Source organism: Opisthocomus hoazin, chromosome 8 (genome assembly GCF_030867145.1).
Source record: "Opisthocomus hoazin isolate bOpiHoa1 chromosome 8, bOpiHoa1.hap1, whole genome shotgun sequence".
Lineage (NCBI taxonomy): Eukaryota > Metazoa > Chordata > Aves > Opisthocomiformes > Opisthocomidae > Opisthocomus > Opisthocomus hoazin.
In genome coordinates this window covers 29997657-30018686 of record NC_134421.1, presented here as the reverse complement: position 1 = coordinate 30018686, position 21030 = coordinate 29997657, and the positions used below count along the sequence as shown (strand labels likewise).

Genomic DNA, 21030 nt, shown 5'->3' with positions numbered 1-21030 from the left:
TTATTTCTAGAAGATACCACAATACAACTTATGGTACCTATTAGTAATAATCACCCAAAGTAAACTCTACAAAATTAACTTTACAGCCATTGTTTGAATTCAGTCAAAGCCATCTCCTAATGCTATTCCTCAATGATTCAGTCATGCTCTTCTTTCAGACTACTGGAGTGCTATCTCCTTTTCAGCAGAACTCCTCCTTGAAATAGCCTCCTTAAAATAGATGAAATGAAACCGTTCATGAAGAAATTAATTGAGGGTATTTAGTACTGAGGAGGTGTGGCTGTGAAATTAGAGATTTGGATTGGAAAGCCCCTTTGTTGTTCCATCTAGTCTAATTCTACTCTGTTGCTAAATAGTGATATTTGACTGTCCTCACCTTGAATATTCTATTTCGCTTAGTAACAGTTTTATAGTCTGCCCACAGCATCTTGTTAAATTGCCTCTTCTCACTGGGTTGGGTTTTTATATAGATTTTCTCAAATGCAGGAATATAAAATGCTGAAATAAAAAATAGCAGTAAATGGTAGAAGGCAGGAAATTTAAATAAATATATGTGAGATAGCTATCAGGAAAGCAGTCAGAACACGCAAGGCAAAAAAGCATAGCAAAATAATATTGAGACCAGGAATCAAAGGAAAAAAGAGCATAGTATGAGTTCAGTAAAAACAATGATAAAAAGACCACAATAGAATAAGAAAAGTAATTGATTTAATAATCTCACTAAAATTGAATTAGAAAAGATGCTTTTAGCAGACAGTAATGTTTGTGTCCATTTTGATAAATCGTTCCACTGATTTTCTGTAAGGCAGTGGTTAATTATCAAGGTACAATTAGCACTCAGTAAAAAAGACAGGGAGCAATGTTCCCTGATAACTGTACAATCTGATGTATCTGGACAAAAAACATGCTAGCATTTTACAAGGAAAAGTGGGGAAACACTTTAAAATGATGCTCAGTGAATTCTTGAAGGCAGGAAGGCAGTATCAGTTAATTCGAGAAGTTAAATGCAGAACCATATTACGGGAATATGATGGACACTAAATCAAGTCATTGCTTAGTAATCCTGACACTTTATTCAATATATTCAAGTGTATATTATTTACATAATCCTCACATGCGGAAAAGAACATCTTATAACTGACAAACAGCCAAGATGTGATGAAGCAGAACAGGCCAGGCATAGAACTGCTTCTCAGTAGTGCTGCTCACTTGCATTTGTTACAGATTTCTGGAAAAAGCTATTTAATAAAGCTTTCAGTACCCCCTCTTGCTGATAGTTAATTTCTGCCATAAAATAACAGAGAGGCCTCCCAAACCTGCTGTGTGAGAACTCAGAAAAAGCTCCTTACCTAATCAAGAAGAATCTCCCGACTCACTTTATGGTATTATACAACCGTGTGCACGCTGTAGGTCATCTACCTGTTTAACGCTAACCCCCAGAGCATGTTGTAATAAACATTTTGCTAGACAAAATAGTAAACTGAAATGAGATTTAGCAATTTCACAATTGTTTTTGGCACATAAAATGAGGAAACAGGAGTATTGTGGTATTTCACAGTGATTGTTGTCACTGATGGTGTTTTTAATATTCATAGCATTGTTAATATATCATTAAGTTAATTGAAATATTCATGGAATAATGACAACATATTCACTATAGTAGGAGAAAAATTTTTAAGGATGTTTTCACCCATCAACTGTCTGAATATTGATTTAAATTAGAGCAATTCACAGTAAACTGATTAGAAAATAGTGAGAACAAAGGTAAAATAATTCAACTTAAATAATATTAAGGTAATTTTTCAGAACACTGTTTTTGAGTTCCATTTTTCAGCAGGCACTTTCTTGAAAATAGCTGCAGCCACTTCTTTAAAATCTTTCCTCTTAATCAATAATTTTTACAGCAGTTGAGATTAGGTTATTCATTGTGGTGACAGCAATGTCAATGAACGCATTTGGCCTTAATGATTTGATTCTGGCAGCAGCTACTAATTCTGCTTGCTAGGAAACCTAAGTTTTTCACATGAAGGTTAAAGATAGAAGTGGTTCCTGGGACAGCTGACAGGGTGCATTAGTGCTGCGGAGCCCTGTAGGAAAAGGTCACCGCTGCAGTACACATGGGATGGTTGGCACTGAGGGAGGTGAAGTCACGTCTAGCCAACAAAGATAGCTTTGGACTTCAGTAAACTAGTCATTGGCAGGTATAAGTGGGATTTGCTTATTGTATCCTGCTTATCTTTGTCTACCAACACGGCTCCTGACTTCTAATCACTGCTGCCAGGCAGCCGTCACATCAATGAGACTGTCAGCTGCTCTCCTACCTCCTTCCTGCTCCCCGACATTATTTCTTTGTGATGTTTCCAAATAGAAAATCTTGAGCAAGCATGGAACTGCAGGGTGACCAAGGAAAAATGAAAGACCTTTATGTACTGACAGAGGTTTTTAAGTTATAGAAAGCTCATTTAGGTTTTTATTCTGTTTTTGGAGTTGCATTCACTATTCTGTGCTTACCTATATCTCACAGAGAATTCATGTTCAATCCTAATAACTTTTGCATCCCTTTTATATTGGAATAACTGAAGATCTCATTACTTAGGACTTTGAAAGATTAGTCATTGGGGTGTAGGTTCTCTAAAGATTCATAGAATAGCGTAGTAGGTAGTGGCCTTAGGAGACAATTTCACTCAGTTGCATAAGGTAATAGCCAAATATCGGCTATGAAATACAATTTGCTAGAAAAACGATGGCTCAGCAGTTCACCCTGAAATGTCACGCCATTTCAAAGACTTATCTTTCACTGTGCTGCGTGTTGCAAACTTACTAGACTGTACATTGAAGCCTACGTACACAGTAAGAATATTATATGTAAATGGGAGTGCATGAGAAAGTGACAGTTTGCAAAATGACACCTGAATTAGGAGAAATAAGAACTGATTGCCAGCTTTTGATTTGCATTTAATGGTACCTGGGTTACCAAGGCTTGTCCGCAGCAGCATTAAGAGGGCTGACTGAATTTGATGAGCTGACGGTCTGGTCTCACTTAATAAGACTAAGTTTGTTTAATACTGCACTAGATTCTTCTGTCTGTGTTATGTTTTTTCTTCTGCCAGCTTCATGCTATGTTCTCTCTTCAGTCATTCAGAGGGTCGAGAATCTGAGGCTTTTTTACTAGCTCTGTACACTCCCGTCATACTGCAGTATGTACACCGCAAAGTAAAATAGAAATTTTCTTAACTGATACGAGAGCAATTGCAGAACACTATAAATGTTCCTTCCCAGTCCCAAAACCTAAACTTTGGTGTGGAGAGTAACCTGTTAAAAGATGTGTATCACAGACTTCCACTGATTTTAATGACATTGCAGATAGATAGTATGCCTGTATACTATGCAAACAGTAACGGGAGTCCTCAGGGTTTGTACAGAGCTCCTGAATCAATTGAACTATATAATCAATCTAGGAACTAGCCTAGTTAAGCCAGACACCATCTGGGTGGATCCCTATACATTTTGCTACAGAACTGTAGAGCTTAGTTCAGGAGAGAAGAGCTGCTTTTGAAAAGGTAATTTCGTTTTTTTCCCTGTTGTTTATTGCCCAGCCTCTCTGCAAGGAGCACTTAGTACATGTTACAAAAGGCGAAGGAAACCAAATGACTAGTTTGAAGAGCTGGGAGGAAGTGAATTTAGGTTTGGAACATGAATATTCATCAGATCTTGCTCCCCTAAAATAATCATCAAGCACAACCTTTCTCTGGGAAAAGCTGTCAAGTTTGACGTACCATGCGTTCAGAACCTGACTTAGAAATTATTAACTTTGAAATGGAGGAATCTTTTCAAGCAGCATTAAACAGAGCATTTTAGCGGTTTCCCATTAAATTTTCTTCTATATTTGTAAAGGTCATTGATTTCAGAGAAATAAAAAGCAGCAATGTGTAAAAGATGGAGACTCAGTACTCTGGACTAAACCTACTCCTCCCACTTCAAAGTTTAAAAATAAAAAAGAAGATAAAAAATATATTTGTGTAATGTAAAGGGGTAAATTAATCTGTCTCATATCTGGGAGTGCTAGATAGAAGCAAAGGCAATAGGAGGCCTTCCTGCTTTCCCTGCTCAGCTGTACTATTCGCTATAATTTTAGCTAGACTGACTCTTGACAGACTGAAAAGTTTGCAATGACTGAGAAAATCAGGCCATTTAATGATGTCCGTAACTGCTTAGGTGTCACATTTTTAGACATCTGCGCTTGAGAATTTTGACGTCTACCCAAATCCTACACGTCCTAAAGAAAAATGGTGCTACATAATATCATCCAATTTGGTATTTGAATCACTCAGAAATAAGTGCCAAAAATCCTCTAAGTTATGTTTTAACAGTAAAGCAAAACTGTTTTCTCTAAGGGAAAGTCTTAGGAAAATCCTAATCACAGGGCAAAGATGTTTAGGGATGATTTATAACTCAGAACATAAAGGCATTTTTTATTTTTATGCTAATAGAAATATGTATATTTGCATTTTCCTTATGAATTCCTAATTCCTTTAAAAAGACTAGCTAGGCTCAGGCATTTAATTGTGCACTGCTTTATGAAATACATTTTATTTTTGTCAGTTGTTGTTGCTTGTTCATTTCAAATTTATTTTGTCAAGTCTGTTTATATCTCAGTTTGTTTCATTTCTTCCCCAAGAGACTTCTGCTTTTGCAAGCATCCCAAGTAAGGGATTTTAAAGAAATTACTTTCAGTAATAGAACTGTAAATAAAATAGGGAATATTTTGTTCAGACAAACTCTGGTAGAAGTTCGTGTGTCATACAACACAAACAACCAAAAAGTTAACCAAAAATTTGTTAGAAAAATCTAAACTGAAATACTTAATAAGATAAAAGAATAATAAACAGAGATTCAAATATCAGTAGATGTCAGGTTTTTTGTTTCTTTTTTTTTTTTTTAACAAACAAGTATCCTGACTTCTACTGGCAGACTGTTTGGATAGTGGAAAGAAAGAAAGATACAATGACATGGATTCACACACTGCACAATCTCAGGGAGAACACTTAATGGCTTGTTTGTTTTCCAGCGTTGCACACTCCAACATTTGCAAGTGTAAGCCATCGCATTTCACAGATTTGAGTATGACCAGAGGCCTGAACCAGCAGCCTGTCATGTTCAACTATGCTGAGTGCTTTCAATAGCAGTGTTCGAGCAAAAGAGAGGAGGGTGAACAGCTTGTCAGTCTCGGGAGACTCCTAGACTTTGCTGTGTTACAGACAGACCATGACTGACTCGTAGACATATCTTAATAAGAGGAGGGTGAAATCAAACCTAATTTTTTTGAAAGAAAAAGCTTGAAAAAGTCAATAAAAAGCCAATGGAGTCTGCCTGTCTGTCATAACCAGTAGGAATCCTGTGATGTTTTCTGCAAATAACTGTAACTGTCATGTTCTCATGTCTGTACACGGGAGCACCTGCTGAGCGCTGGTCAAGCCATGGACAAATCGATTTGCAGACTACTGCAGCTGGCTTCCAACTTGGAATTTGGTTTGGGACTGTCTTGTTTTTTCTCCTCACCAGCATTAATTCCAGTGACATTTTGGCTCAATGCCTAGGTTTCTGAAGAATGAACGTGAGAACAAAAGCTAGAATGGCTTAATCCAGTACATGGTTTATGTCCCTCAGCATGGAAAGAGAAGCAATACCAAGGGAGGGGAAGGCCACATGCAGTGCTTCACTGATGAATGTAGAGTACCCTATGGCTACTTTGCATTGGAACAGCGTGCATATGTTGTCTCAAATCTCCAGGTTTAATACAGTTTTTAAAAGTGAATCTTTAACTCATTTAACTATTCTGTTTGTAACAATCATCTGTATTTAAGTATCTCACAATCAGAAAATGAGAATGGGGTTGCTTGAGTATGACATGAAGTTCCCATGAGGGTCTGTTACATGCAATGGCAACCTTAGAGGTGCCAATTGAAAATCAGAGCTTTGAACAAAGGATAAGAGTTAGCAAAAAGTGGAGGAAGGTCAGAGGTCCTCTGACTCTGTTCTCTCTGTTTTTTCTGTTCCTTTGGAAAAAGTCATAAAACGTACTAAGATGATTGAAGAATTGCCTCGATACTGCTGCTCCTTTGCCTTTGCAGTGACTGAAGCAATATAGTCAAGGAAATGGAGCAGTGTTTTTTGCAGGGGTTTCTTCTGCACTGCTGCAAGGGGAAAATAGTAGTTTTGGTTTATTTCTTAGCAATTAAATATTTACATCAAATTTACTTCTTTCATAGTTGGTCCTGTCTGTTATATTTCATATTTTCTTGATTGTTACCCAATATAAGGTTAGCTGTTTCTTTACCTCAATTGTCCTTCAAAGCCATTTTAGGACATTTTGTGATTTATATTTATGCCAATTATCTTGTTCCTTTCCTGCGAACTGAAATTTGGGGGGATGAGGTTTAGATATGGAAATTAAGACTTTTTTTTAAGGGAAAAAAACGTAGATATCATAAACATTGATTAGTTGTAGATCTGTGATCGGTAGTAGTACATGTTGTCCATGTTGGGGATTTTAAGACGTAAATTTGCACTAGAGTTTCCAGCCTGCCATAACCTGTTCTCGCTATTGCAATACCCTTTGCCCTTTAATTTCCGCTGCCTCTGATAATTTTATGTGGTCTGTCAGAGAGCAAAGATTATCTGAATTTTGGGTTAAATGGGAAAGAACAGGGCAATTCAGGTGAAAAGTAAGTACACAAAGTACTTGACTAATGTAAAGACAACACACCTTCTCTGCTAGAACTTCATGGGAGGATTTTTGCTGCATGCCCTGTGCTGCTGTCTGCAGTGCCTGTAGCGTCTGTAGTGTCTCAGCTGTATGTGTCAAGGGTAGAGACGACGCAGCAATTTGATTCTCCAAACTCTCTGCTCCCTGCTAATCTCTAGAGCTCAGACCTTTGTAGGCAACATCCATCCTTTTCTCATGCAGGATTTGAGGTTGGTGTCCCTCTCCAATGCAATACATCGCATTTCTACAGTCTCTTGCTGTCCGGTCATTGGGTGTCTTTCTTGCATTCTAATTCTGTCTGCGACATTGCAGATGAGTATTTTCATTCTTAGTTCTGCCAGCAGATGGTAAAAAGGACTCTAGTCCTTTCTGTTCTTTTTCCAGCAGAACTGCAGGCTTCATGCCTATCCATTAGAGGTTTTTTGTCTCTTTTTCACATGGAAAAACGGATTCTTTTTTTTCCTGATAATTTCAGATTCACTTCCCCACTTTCATAGCTTGCCTAGGGCTGGGTTTTTTTTAAGTGGTAACAATAAATAGCAAATTTGCTTTTCATGTTACTGAAGTTAATTAAAAATTCACACAGTTGCAAGGATAAGCTGCACTTAAAATGTGTCTTACTTGCAACCTCAATGTAATCGTCATTTTGGAGACGTGTTTAAACTGGCTCTGAGATGAGGTGTCCCATGCAGCAAAGTGAGCTGCCTGGAGGGACCCTGCCCCCAGTGCCCGGCAGAGAACTGTGTCCCCAGCAGGATGCTGTGAGCCTGGCACATACGCCCGAGCAGATAGACAAGGCTCCTCAAGTGCCAGAGCTTCCTCCCCTTACTCTCTGTTTCTGCTGCTACCATTTCTCAAGCTTATGTGCACAGCGGTGGTGGGCTGGAGAGGACCAGCCAGAGAGCTTTTGTCACTGTCATTCACCACTTCTTGTATGGTCCCGTCACGAAATCCTCTTTCTGCTCCTTGATGCTGACCACAGCGTGCTCCCCAGTCACCCAGAATCCCTGAGGAACAGCCAGAAACAAATTCCTGAAACATTTGATAGATCCTGATGAGTTAGGGGAGTAAATCTACTCAGGCAGTTCTTTATGTGCCTACAGGGAGATGAGGCATTGTTTTTCTCCTGCTGAAGATTCTTAGAGGCCGAAATGGGTCCCCTTGTTACAACCTGCAATCCACGCTGTGCTAACAAGCTGTGTCAAGAGTGTCTTGAATTCATGAGCACCATTTTTCTCTTTCAGTCGATCTGGCAATAACAGTAATTTTGGTACTTTAATCCATTGGAAAGAGAGAACTCACAGTGAGGTACATTAGTGCTGCCACCTTTTCAGCTGAAAGGGGTGCTTTTAATGTGCTGTTTCTTTGAACTCTGAGTGAAAAAACCGCCAAGGGAAATATTCTGTTATCCAGAAGAGAGACTACAACTTTCTAAAGGCTTTGGGTTCTTCTTTTTTGAGAGAAATTGTTTACAAAACAGAATTCAGCAATGCCTTCAGGAAATATCAGTCCTTGTACTAGGAAGAGCACTGAAAAGTTTAGCATGCATAAAAATTAGTTATCTTTGTTGGTTGCTTATCTTTAGAGGTTTGATCAAAATTTGTCATTTCTTTTTAAAAGAATTTCCAATCTTTTGGCTCTGGTTTTGCATTAAGTTATGAGTGAAGTATTTTTTTAGTTTGTCAGAAGAGAAATTGAAATAGGTTTGATTTAAGAAATAAGAAATGATCCTCTTAAAGTTTTATTTCAAACATCCATTTTATGTTATCTTTTATTATTTTATTTTCTATCCATTTTTTCATGTGACTAGCATATGGTATAATATTTCATTGAAAATGCTTCAAATTAGAAACAAGTAGTCTTGTTCAGTATTAAGTAGAGTTTTCCATAATGATTTGAAATATTAAATAAAATAAATTAAAACATCTGAAAAAGAAGATAGGAAAAAAATATTTGCAGTGTCCTGTTAGACCTATTTTCTCGCTGCAAAGAAATGTACTATTTCTGATTTTACTATAATGATGGAGTATAGGTTGATTTAAATGTAAAAATTAATTTTAAAGTTATTACATTTTTTGAGGAAATTATGATTTTATTAATATTGTGAGATGTTTCAATTTCTGTCAAAAAAATCAGTATATTGTTGAATATGTTTTGACTGAAAATTTTCAGCTAGCTTTGTATCCGCATAGCTTAATGATATTTTGCCCTGACACAGGCCAGAAACCTGAGCAAATTGTCTGGCCTGCAGCTCACTTCCTACATCCTCTCTTCTCCAGACTCCTAAAAACTGGATAAGGATTAGGTTGAAAGCCGAAGTAATAGCTCCATAAATGAGCTCGTAGCCTCATTGGCAAGATGATAAACACATGGCACAGGGATGTGCAAGAGATTATGGGACCAACAAAGATTGGGTACCACTGGCATAGGGAATAACAAATATATATTTTTGGAAACAAATCAAACCCAATTGTGATCTCTGAGAAGAATCAAAATACTATGGAAAAATGATTGCTGTTAATGACGTGTGAAAATGGGCGATGTAACATCAGGTGCACATAAGGTGCAACTGAACAGCGTTTAGAATTGCCTGACACGAGTCAGGATTAAAGGTAACATTAAACTCTTCAACAAAATTTATCTAAAACTAACCAATGTCAATAATCTAAATGTCTGAATAGCTCTTTAGTGCAAAAACAAGAGAATAAATATATGCCTAAACTAGGTGAACTTTTTTTTTTTAATGCAGTCTGGTTTTGTGTATAGAAGCGTGTATATCTGATTGATACATTTAATTCACATTGCACATTTCCTCTCAGAGAGACTTCTTCTTTGCCTCTGTCTTCATATGGCTGTGTATTTTCATGAGAGTTACAAACTGTAAGTTTTTGAGCCTTTATGTTTTCTGCAAAGTTCAATTAAAATCAGACAGTGCTTTGTGGCCAGGCAGGAGTGATGAGCAAGGGCCCAAGGGCCAGATGTGCAGAGAGCATGAGCATTGAAGCTTTCATTCCTTAATAAATGATGCTAAAAATCTGCTCATGCAGAAGCAGGAGAAAGTCCCTTTCTACTTTCTGCTGAAGCAGTCATTTGGGTCTTTATTCAGCAAAATCTGCGAAATGAAGAACAAGTGTGAGGGACAGCCCTGGCAAACAAAGCCAGCAGAAGGAACAGCTTTGTGTTCTGCTTAATTTGTCCCTTGTCAGACAGGTTGCTGTTGTGATGCTGACTGCAAGTAGGTAAGCCTTTTAGGCTTCAGATAATAAGCTTACCCCGTTAGCTGAAAATATTTGTGTGGATCAAGCTCTCAGAGAATTTCAAGGGTGAAGATTTTTATTAAGAAGCCCTTTAGGCATCAAACTAACAGTTTTTCCCATAGTCACAACTTGTTGCTAAACTCCGCAAGCCAGCACCTTGTCTTGAGACCTGCAGGGAAAAAATGCATTGCAAGAGGGTGTGGGGGAGGAAGCTCATTGCTTGCAGCTGCTTCCCAGATAAACTTCATCCCACACTTTCAGAGGGGCTACGTTTCTGACTGTTCTCACGCATGGTGGGAGGTGTCCCACTCTGGGGATGCTCTCCCTGTGCCTCAGATGGCAGCGCAGGGCTGCAAGCTCCAGGACCACATTATGCCAATAGGTAGGGTATGTTATCAGGGAGCGCTGCAACGAGGTGACAAGGAGAGGAGGTGTCTGCCACCAAGTTGTCACTTTTAGCTTACAATTGTAAAGGATGATTTAAAAAAACCCAAACAAACATGAAATTGCAAATGAGATATAACAGTTTTGTTGTAGTCTCAAGGACAGTGCAGGGTAACAAATGTCTCTCACAAACCAAAACCAGCTCCAAACCTTGCTTTACCCCAACAGCAAAGCTGCATAATACTGCTGGTTTTAAGTGCTGCTATTTCATGGAGATTTGTAAGATAAGTATCATGACCAGAATGATTCTCATCCAGATTTACTTCTAATCACTCTGCTTACACAATTCTGTACAGTTTTCTCTTCAGATGGAATTTAATCAGTTACAAGCAGGAAAAATAAATCCCTGCTTCTGCACATAAGCAAAAATAGGACAGGTAGTTCTAGCAACAAGTATTCTTAAAAATGAGAGACTATGCACAGCAGAGGAGGCTACCAATAAATCAGGACTTTGACATCAGGCAAAAAATTACTGGGAAGAGTTCTGCTCTGAACATATACGAGGAGGATCTGGTTTGGTTTCATCATATGCTATAAAGACAAGGTTGAGTGAAGAGCTTTGACTTTTCAGTACCTTCCTCCCAGCTGAAGGTCTGACTGGTAGTTTATAAAGGTGAATAGCAAATTCTGCTTATCTCAGGGTGTTTAAGGTGCTGATTTCAATATGATTTTCCTTCTAATACAAATGTGGAACCCATCAGATGTTCATTTATGCTTGTGAGATCTCATTTATCTTTTCACTTTTGTGCATGTGAATTGACCATATACAAAGCGAAGAATGACATTTTTACTTCTTAAAGTGATGAGGTAAAAAGGAATAGAGTTATATATTGCTTTTGTGTCTTCTGAAGAACTATATAGGCACTGTAATTTGTTTATTTATGTCCATTCAACTGATGTTAATTAACTTGTCTGAACCTGCATTTGAAAAATTTGAACATCTCTTGGATCCAAACAGTGTATTAAAAACATAACAAACAGCAGCAGGAAGATAATTCCATCAAAAGCTTTTCTCCCTTGGTTTGTTATGATATTGTCAACAGTTCTTGATGGAATTACTTTCTTACATCTTGCTTCAGCCCATATATTACTATTTTCCATACATTGGTTGAAATGTAATTAAAAATGGATGCTGTTTATCTGCCTTATGCAAAAAAAAGAACTGGACGTTCCGGGAACAAAATATCTTTTCTAGTTGGATATTTATTATCTTATTCAAGTAACGCTTGCCTAAATTCCATTTTGCGAAGTTCCATCTTCTCATTGTTGATATATTCTGTTATGAATTTAGAGCTAGTTAATGACTTTCTGTTGTCCTTATCATGTCAGATTAAGCATTGTATTCAGCAATAAGTGGAAATCAGAAGAGGTTCTAGAAAAGACTTATTTAGATCCTGGGGGTGGGTATGCAGGTTTTGCAAGGTATGTATAATTATCGCAAGAAATGTAAATCTTCCATCAGTTCCTTTTTTTTCCTGCAGGCTCTAAAACGAAATTATTTCTTAAAGCACTTATCAAATGCTTGGAAGAAGAAATATGGAAATACATTGACCTTGCAAAAATGCTTTTTGCTCTAATTGTGCTCTTGGGCTAGAAGTAATTTCTGTAGTAGGATATCATTTTCTGATTGGATCTTCTTATAAAAAAAATTTCAAATGTGAAATAAAAAAATCCTCCCAAAGTGATACTGCATGAAAGCAGATGCTTAGATGCATTGCTATTATTTTTAATTGTAAACGATTTTCCTTAGAGTACGCTGAATGCATCGATTTTGAAATGTACATGACATGATTTTGCATCCGTAACCTCAAAATAATTCAGGATTAACGCTTCAGTGGCTGCCTTGTTTGGGTATGACAGGTAATGCATTACACTTGCTGAGGAAAAGGAGATGAAGTATGAGTCCAACTGGCTGTGTTTTCATTTAGCTATGAGGATAGAATAGCTATAATGAAATTTATAGCCCTGCAAGTTTCTGGTTTCATTCGGGGCCTGGGCTTTTGCTTCCACAGTCTGTGGATTGAAACAAAGTATTGATTTTATGAACTCTGTGCCTTCTTGAATCTGTCTGTGAAGGGTCAGTGTAGCTGTTTTATGAATAATGAGCAGCTGAGCTCACAGTAAAAGATTTAAAACAGATTAATTCATGATGAATTGAACTTTGAAGGAGAAAGTTTGCCAGCTGAAGTATTGGCACGCTAGTGAGGAGTTGCTTTGAGTAAAACAGTCCAATTATTTTCTTATCTTTTCTTCTTAATGAGCTAAGAGATCATTTCTGTTCTCAAAAGTCAATTAGGGGAATAACTACAAAGTCTATATTTTAGGATGAATCTTGCCTTACTCTCCTGAAATGTGTCCTGAAATATGGGTATCAGAGAGGATGGTTCATGGCAGCAGCCTGGACTGCGTGTTAATATTTACTTTACTGGCGTGCTGTAGAGAAGCAATGTCCACCTCCACGGAGTGTGTTGTGGAGCTGATTTATGCATAGTGTTCCCTGTTTTATGGATTTTATATGTGTGGGAATAGCTTAAGCACAGACTGATGGTCAGTGCTCTTTGTCTTCCTCTTGCAGGGCTTAACTTGTTTGAGTAGAGTAGGAAAAGGTGTACTAAGTTCAAGCTTTCTATTGTGGGCATGTGTTTTAAGTCCTCTACATTGCTCCTATGTCTCAGTCTTTCCTGCTTACTCTTTGGATGTACTTGCCTTTGTCTGCTGACCAGGACATTAAATGCCAGCCTTTGATTCCCTAAATCACATCTAACATAGATGCCTTCAGCTTCACTGACACAGACCATCTTACACTCCAGGTAGCCTCCCACTTCACAGTTGGCCAAATTTTGGTATTTTGCTTTTATAGGGCACTATTGGCTAATTTAAATAACTATCCAGTGTAACGGAGTGTGTCCCAGTCCTAGCCACTGCAGTAGTGTACTATCATCTCATTTGGCAAGCATGGAAGTAGGCTATACTAATAAAAGCAATTGCTTGTGTTTAGTTTCTCATACCTCTACTGTTTCTATGAACAATTGTGTAGAGACATCCAGAGGCCCTAAGAGAGGGACGTGGAGACCTGCATCATCTGAGGATTTGGTCACCTAAATCAGCCAGCTGTGTGCAGCCAGCAGAAGAGCATAGCACCTCACTGCTCATCTTTGATCTGCTCTTAGTCTGGATTTGTAGATCCTCAAACACACACTCAGGAGTTGTTTCCTTTCAGCCCTGAGTCTTACTCTTTTGTCATGATCTCAGTTATCCCATTTGTCCTTTAAGATCAGTACCCTCAGCTGCAGAAATACAGCTGGGCACTGCCCTGCATGTACCCGCTATGGTAATGAACAATTTAGAAGTGTTTAAAAGTGTTTTCACATTTTGAAAGCTCACAGTTGCTATAAAAAGCAAGTAAATGTTGTCTTACTAAAAGTGTTTGTTCGGATTCCCTGAAGCCCAAATCCACACACAACTCCCTGAGGATATGTGAGTTCCACAAACAGGAATGTGGCTCAGCATTTCTCATTCTTAAGCAAGGCACACAAAGATCATAGCTCTAGTACTGTGGTCTAAAGCCTTTCATGTGCAGCACAAAACGTGACAAATAAAGTGCTATTTTTCATTCAGAGTTACAAACCTCCCTAGATAGCATAGTTATTCTGATATTAAATGAATGCTTTAAGAGGAAAGTTTGGGGGTTTGTTTTCTAGAGCTTTGTTCTGCAAGCTGTAGTTCCTCCTTCTGCTTGCAAAAATCAATAATGAATCAAAGAACAAAATGCCAGCAACTTGTCAGACTGTTCCAAGGGCAGGATGCATAGAAGCAGCCATACTTTTCCAGCAGACCTGGCAGTACATTGATTGGACTCTTGCGGCCTTCATCCATCTGATGATCCCCTTGTGAAAAGCTTTTTCATTTGGATACTTAGGCCACTTTGGATGGAGGAACTCTCAAAAATTAATGAAGTACACCAGTGTTGAAACAAATTCCAGGCAATGACCCAGCTTATCAGTATGGTGGACTTCACTGAGTTGGCAAGTTTAAGGTCTTGTAGGAAAATGCTGAAAATAGAAACAGGAGAGGTAGAAGGACCAATGTGGTTAGGCACTCCACTGTGTCTTGTCTGCAATCAGGGACTGCTTTGATTTCCTGAAACAAGTACTATGAAAGGAGAATATTTTAGGTATCTATGGAGCTAACACAGATTGTTAGTAACAATTCCTCTTGTCATGTATCTTCAGCATTCATTGCTCTCCCAGTGCAGTGCATTTTGTATTTTCAGCCATTGCACAAAACATATAGAAAAATTTGTTGTGTATTTCTACAGGTCTTCATTGTGTAGGGTATGATCAAGTATTTATTATGTGGCTTGTTTCATTGCATCTTTGCCCTAGAGCTCTGTTGCTTGCCTGCCTGCTGTGTGAAATAATGTCTTGTCCCATACAGAGTATTCCTCATTTGGTTCATACACTTCAGTGTGCAAACTCAGAATTGGATTTTTTTCAAGAAAAGAAAACCAAATACTTGTGGAAAGCAAACACAAAAGTGTCATGAGCACAGCTGAGTGTAATTTATCTTTCCATTTGAGGGAATACTTGTGGGAATACGTTTATAATCTTCATTCAGCTCTACATACTGATGTTAAGCACCGGGTATTTTGACTTCAGATACCTTGCTATTTCTAAAACAACTATGTGGTAGAAAGGTCAATGAGACGATTATTGTGGAGAGACCTTTTCATTACTGTGCACTAGTGAAAATGAGACAAAGAGCGATAGTGGAGACAAACCCATTGTGTAGACAGTAAGTTGTGGATTCCTCAACTTCATGGAGTATTTCATATGGTCAAGCAGTTGGAACTTCTCTTGAAGTATTTTGAACAATTTGTAGAGCATTGGGATTTGTATAATGCTCATAGCCACCTTTGGCAATTAGAGACAATATGGAAGTGATTGTCCTCTCCAGCAGAAGTGTTATTTCTTGCTTCAAAATGGGCAAGGGCTGTTCAGATTTGAAAGATGCAGGTTAGAACTGGAGGATGAGTTTTAGCCAGTGCAAATAATCGCATAGGCACACCTAGTGCATTAAAGAAAAACATGGATCCTCTGAGCAGAAAGAATATTGGTAATGTTACTGCAAACAGCCTGGGTGAACTCAAAGAGCATGAGGTATATTTCTGGATGAAGTTTGTAGCACAGTGGCCAAAAATCTAGCTGGAGGTGAAAGAGAATCCACCCCTTGGTGCCTATCGCATGGTTGGGCATGCTTTTTCTAGCTCCCAAGGTGGGGAAGCTTGTGTAACCTTAATTCAGATTTCTTGTGCATATACATTTTCAGGCAATCGTGGTTTGGTCAACAGCTTCCCCCAACCTCAAGAGTCCTTATTTTATATAATGTGTAAACTGAGGGAGTTCAATTTTAAAGAAGTTATTTGGCATTATGTGTATTCAGTGTTATTCCTCAGGTTGAAGCCCGTTATTTTGTTTACCATACGCTATTTGAACATTTTTCTAAAGAGAAAGTAAGGGGCTTTTAAAAAGTGCTTTGTAGTGTAGTGTCTGAGTATCCAGAGTTATCATAGACTGTGTTTTCAGACTCATTTGTGCATGTATGGTGTCCATTTTATAGAGGGAAAGCTGACGTACAGCAATGGTAATGCCAAAAAGCTGCTAGTTTTTGACAGACAGTTTGAGTTGCTGGTAACCTAAATTTTAAGATAACCCTACAGCATACTATAGGTTCTAAGTACATGTTTGCATGCACCACATCTTTGAAAGTCAGATGCTAAGCTAAAAAAAAGATTAGAAGCACTTTATTGGTGTGCAGCTTGTTACAAACGTTGGTTAACACAGTCACCTAGTGTCTTGCAGTTTGCAGTGAGTCTGGTACACCAGGGGCTTCAGTCATGCTTCTTTTAGTCCCTTTTGTTACAGAAGTCTTTCAACTTCTTTGAAAAGTGACAGAAGGCAGCTTGCTTTAATGCAAAATTCAGATTCATCCCTAGAGCAGACCTCTTATAAGCACTAAATTAATGAAGCATTTCTAGGAAAAGAAAATAGTATGCGGTTGTGTTATCAAAAACGGTGTTGTTACTTACGTTCATGAGAGTAGGGACTGCTGGACTGTTTTCTTGCTTTCCGTTTGCTAATTTGAACCCAGAACTAGGCAGCACACAGCAGGCTGAGCTGAGCTGCTGGGCAGGGAGCAACCTTTGGCCAGTCAGCTACGAAAAAAACTAAGACGTCTCTGCCAGGCATATGCAAACAGCAATTTTGAAGAGATTTATAAATTATCCAGATTTGACAGGATTTCTTTTAGAAGCAGCAAAATGCACATCCTTAATGTGAAGATTATGGCTTGCTAAATTTCAATGTTCTTGTCCGGTTCCTCTTGGGACCCAGGCGTTTCTCAAATAAAAGGTTGCCAGAACCGGTCAAACCAAGGCATATTTTCCTTAGCCTCAGTCTCCCAGATAGCTGAACTGCATTTGTTGACATTTTCTTTTAAAGAAATCAACCTGAGGCCGACACCCAAGAAAACAAAGCAGATTTTGCCAGCATCGTTAGTAGCTAAAATGTGGTTTTAAGAAGGGAAGTGGTGTCAGGCATTAATAAACAGCAGCACTCATCTGGCCTGTCATAAACTCTGTAGGACGCCTGAAAAAGAGAAAAGTAAATGAGATAAAATGCAAATGAAATCTTAGCCAGGATATTAAAAGCCTACACTACGTCCCTCAGGTATACTTTGACAATCAGCATTGTTTTGGTGAGCGGGTAGGAGGAACAAGAACAAAAATTACAGCCAGAACTTGCTGCAGACTCCCAGGAAAGGGTTTTCAGTCTCAATGTGATGCACATCTAATTTTACCAGATTTGTTTCTCATACATTTGCTAGTTTAAAGGAGAAATGAAAATGAACCATTATGAATTTTCACAAATTATAAATGAGACATCTTCTTTAGCCAGAAATTATATTAACTCATCTGATAGCAACTATACTTTCTAGACATGGCGAATGAGGGCTGAAAAGTTGGAAACTATAAGTGCCAAAAGAGAAAAGGTTTAGCTCCCTGAACAAGTTAAAACAACTCTGGACAATGCACTAAAATAAGCACAGGACAGTGATATTCATTGCCAAAATGGTGGTTGATAGGGTCTGTTTTGTTGGAGTTTTCCTTTTTTGCTGTGTATTTTCAAAATATTGGTACAAAACATTGTGTCAAGTAAGAATCAGTTTCTCTAGCAGTGCTTAGAAAAATGCCATCGAGGAAAGAAAGAGGTTTTGGATATTCCTGTTTTTTACAGGCATACTGAATATTAGCAGAATTTTGGGGGTCTAGAAGCCCACAAATTTAGAAAACATCTTGAGCACTATCATATGATAACAAAAAAATTCAGACAAATATAGTGATAACTCTGAAAGATCAGTAGTGGAGGTGTCAAAATAATCTGTGTGTTTTACAAGATGGCCATTGAGTATTCCCAGAACCCACTAATAATCCACTGATGAGTGAGGTGTGATGAGTGTGAAACACCACAGAGAAGCCATCACAGAAAGGTAACATTATCCTAGTCATTTCTGCCTGAAATCTTCATCTGTAGACAACGTATTTATATTTTGTGAATCAGCTGAACTATTTCAGAATTTAGAAAATGTGAATCTTCTTACAGAGAAAAAGGAGCATGAAAAGAAGTACCAAAAATTAGAATGGAATAGAATAACAAACAAACATAAAGAAACAAAATTAAACGTTGATCTTGGTCCCCAGGGCCTTAGGGTAGACTCAGGAAACTGATGGACAAGTATTAATTGACATGAATGGCATACATTAATAGTTCTTGTTGCTTGTGAAAGTACCCAATGTATCTCATTTTGTATCTGGCTTATGATTTTTTTATTCGTTTTTTAAACTGTCTTTTAATGAGGGCATGTTATCTTTTCTAAAACCTAACTACATTTAAAATTATTTATGTTTTTTATCCTTTATTAACGTTCTCAGTCTTAACATTGTTACACAAGGTATATACCCATGTGGTACACAGCGTTCGAATAATGGCTTTTAGGATCAGTGAAATTCTGTATCACATTAGACGGTGAAAAATACAGAAAGTATAAATGACTAGTGCTTCAGAGATGGTTCCTAGATGAATGTAAGCAGCCTACAAGGTATGATATTATTATTGCTTAGGTATTAAATTGTATTATTAAATCACTCTTGTGTATATTACCTGGAAATGTTGCATAAGACATTTATTTGTAGTCGTTGTACTCAGTGGTGGAAAGCACAGCACTGTAATAAACTCTTGCGGTCTGAAATATATGCATCTTGTCACCAAGCTGACTTACTAATATGATTTTCTACCTTTCACAAAATGTAGGTAATGCTTGCTGCGGTTGCTATGAGACAAGACTAGTACACTGAATTTTCTGGTGCATCAGCACACATTTTGTACCATGCAGCTCACTGTCACTGCTGTTCTGACTTTCTAAAGCCTTCCATAAACAAGTGGATAAGTGAATTTAATCTCCCAAAACACCATGTGTAAAACAAGGATTCGCAGATATTTTCCTTGTTTGCTCTGAATGACTAGTAGCAATAATACTCAGCTTTAACTAGACTGTGGGACTGAAATCTAGATTTTTTGGGGAGGAACTGTAGACTCTGACATAAAGGGTGGCTCATGATGCAGGCTACAGCAGAACCAGGATATTATGCATTCTCACTTGTGTTTTGAACTTTACCAGCATGCACGAACATGTCACCTAGCTTTTTCTCTCCAGAAGTTGTGTCTACAACAGATTTCTTCAACCCTCTCCTCTCTGGAAGAGGGAAAGACATAAAGAGGCACATTCAGTGGGCAGTTCGTCCCCCAAACCTGAGATATTTTAAACCGGGATGAATTGCCTGCTAGAGGAGCCTGCTTGTTTGTACTGGTCAGAGAGGGCACTTGGATAGATAGCCTAAATGAGATATCTAACTTTTATACAGCTAAAACGATAGGAGGTGAATCCTACTGCAAGTGATAAGGTGAATATATATTCAAACTCTGTGGCCTGGGAATAATCCAAAACAAGATTAACAGGTGGAGACACAGCAAAACTGGAAGTATGTTGATGTATATGGCAATAAGCTAAGAGTCATAGTGTAACACTATGGGGAAGCAATTGTGTAGAGAAAGGTCTGAGAAACACAGATAAACTTCCCTTCCATGCAAAAGCAAGGCTTTTGTGAGGGTAGGTAAATGACATTTCTGTAAGAGTAGCTTTTCTCTCATTTGCATCCTCTGCCTTAGTCTCCCAAAGCAGAAGAGTTGACAGCATGTGTTTCCCTTGAGAAATGTATAACATGTTCTCTGTCAACTCTCGTGACTGTATTGTCAGGGAATCATATTCTGATGACATTGCACCCACTAGACATAGGCTGAAGACAAGAAAATAAAACTTTTAGAAATACTGTCTTCCTGCTGACGGTGGCTTAGGCTGCAGAAGAGATACTCCTTTTATTTTTCTGTAGCGTGGAAATCCATCAGGTGTTCTCTGGGCTATCGATAATGCTTTGGCTAGCAATACCAGGTATGTTTAATGGATTTCCCTGCCAGTGTACCGAATGTGACGGCAATGAAGCATGAAACAACCTGTTTTAATGACTTACACTAGTGCTTGCTGATGTTAATTTTTTAAAAGGCACCTGGGTCTTTCGTTAATTGAACAAACAACCACTTGACAGTGAGTGAATAATTAATTAAAAAGCCTGAAGACTAATATTCATTGTACATTAGGAAATATCACTGACAATTTTCTGGTAAACCTCTTGAAGAATAAGTAATCGCATCTATTGATTTTGAGATACTTTCTGCTTATTAACATGCGATATGTAAAGTAGATGTGCTCCTTTCTCTGCAGCTGGGATGACAGCAGCTCAGTTAGTAGTGGCCTCAGTGACACTCTTGACAACCTCAGCACTGATGATTTGAACACCACCTCATCTGTCAGCTCTTATTCCAATATAACTGCCTCTTCAAGGAAGAACACACACGCCCAGGTGAGTAGGTTTTAATTGCGGTTTCTTGCAATGCCTCAAAAGCATGCAGAATTATAGGAAAAAAAAAATGCACGGTGTCAAAATAGAGTTCTGAGCAGCATCCAGACACAAGCTATATACATAATACATACATATGTGTGTATGTATATATATAAAGCCCTTGTGCCAGGTATCCTGGTATTTCTTCCCAGCTCCCTTCAAAATTGCAGGTGATGAGAAACATCCAACAGAATGCTTGCAGGATTCAGTTCTCCCCAGAAAGAAAGAAAAACAGAAGATTTAGTGCCAATAGAAAAGTATTCTCTGCCCTGTCATCTGTTTACAAGCAGAGAACTTCAAGACTGAACACTCAGCATAGGGGAAGAGTTGTTGCCTCCAGTGATTCGATGTCAAGTATTCAGGACATAAGACTGACACCTCCAATTCCATTTAGAGTCCTGCAGGCAGCCAGTGCCTGCAATTCAGAAATCTGTTTTGTAGATTTATGTTGTGGCAGACTTTGTCAACAGGAGAAAACCAAGAATTTGTCA

General features: G+C 38.2%; 1 protein-coding gene across 14 annotated transcripts in view; it reads left to right on the top strand.

Annotated features, from left to right (window-relative positions):
• NAV3 (neuron navigator 3) overlaps positions 1-21030 on the top strand; it is a 563756-nt gene that overhangs the window by 474937 nt on the left and 67789 nt on the right. For all 14 annotated transcript variants that reach the window (XM_075427918.1, XM_075427911.1, XM_075427912.1 and 11 more), the window contains one exon: positions 20362-20500. In XM_075427918.1, the coding sequence (XP_075284033.1) occupies positions 20362-20500 (139 nt within the window). The remainder of the gene's footprint in view (positions 1-20361; positions 20501-21030) is intronic.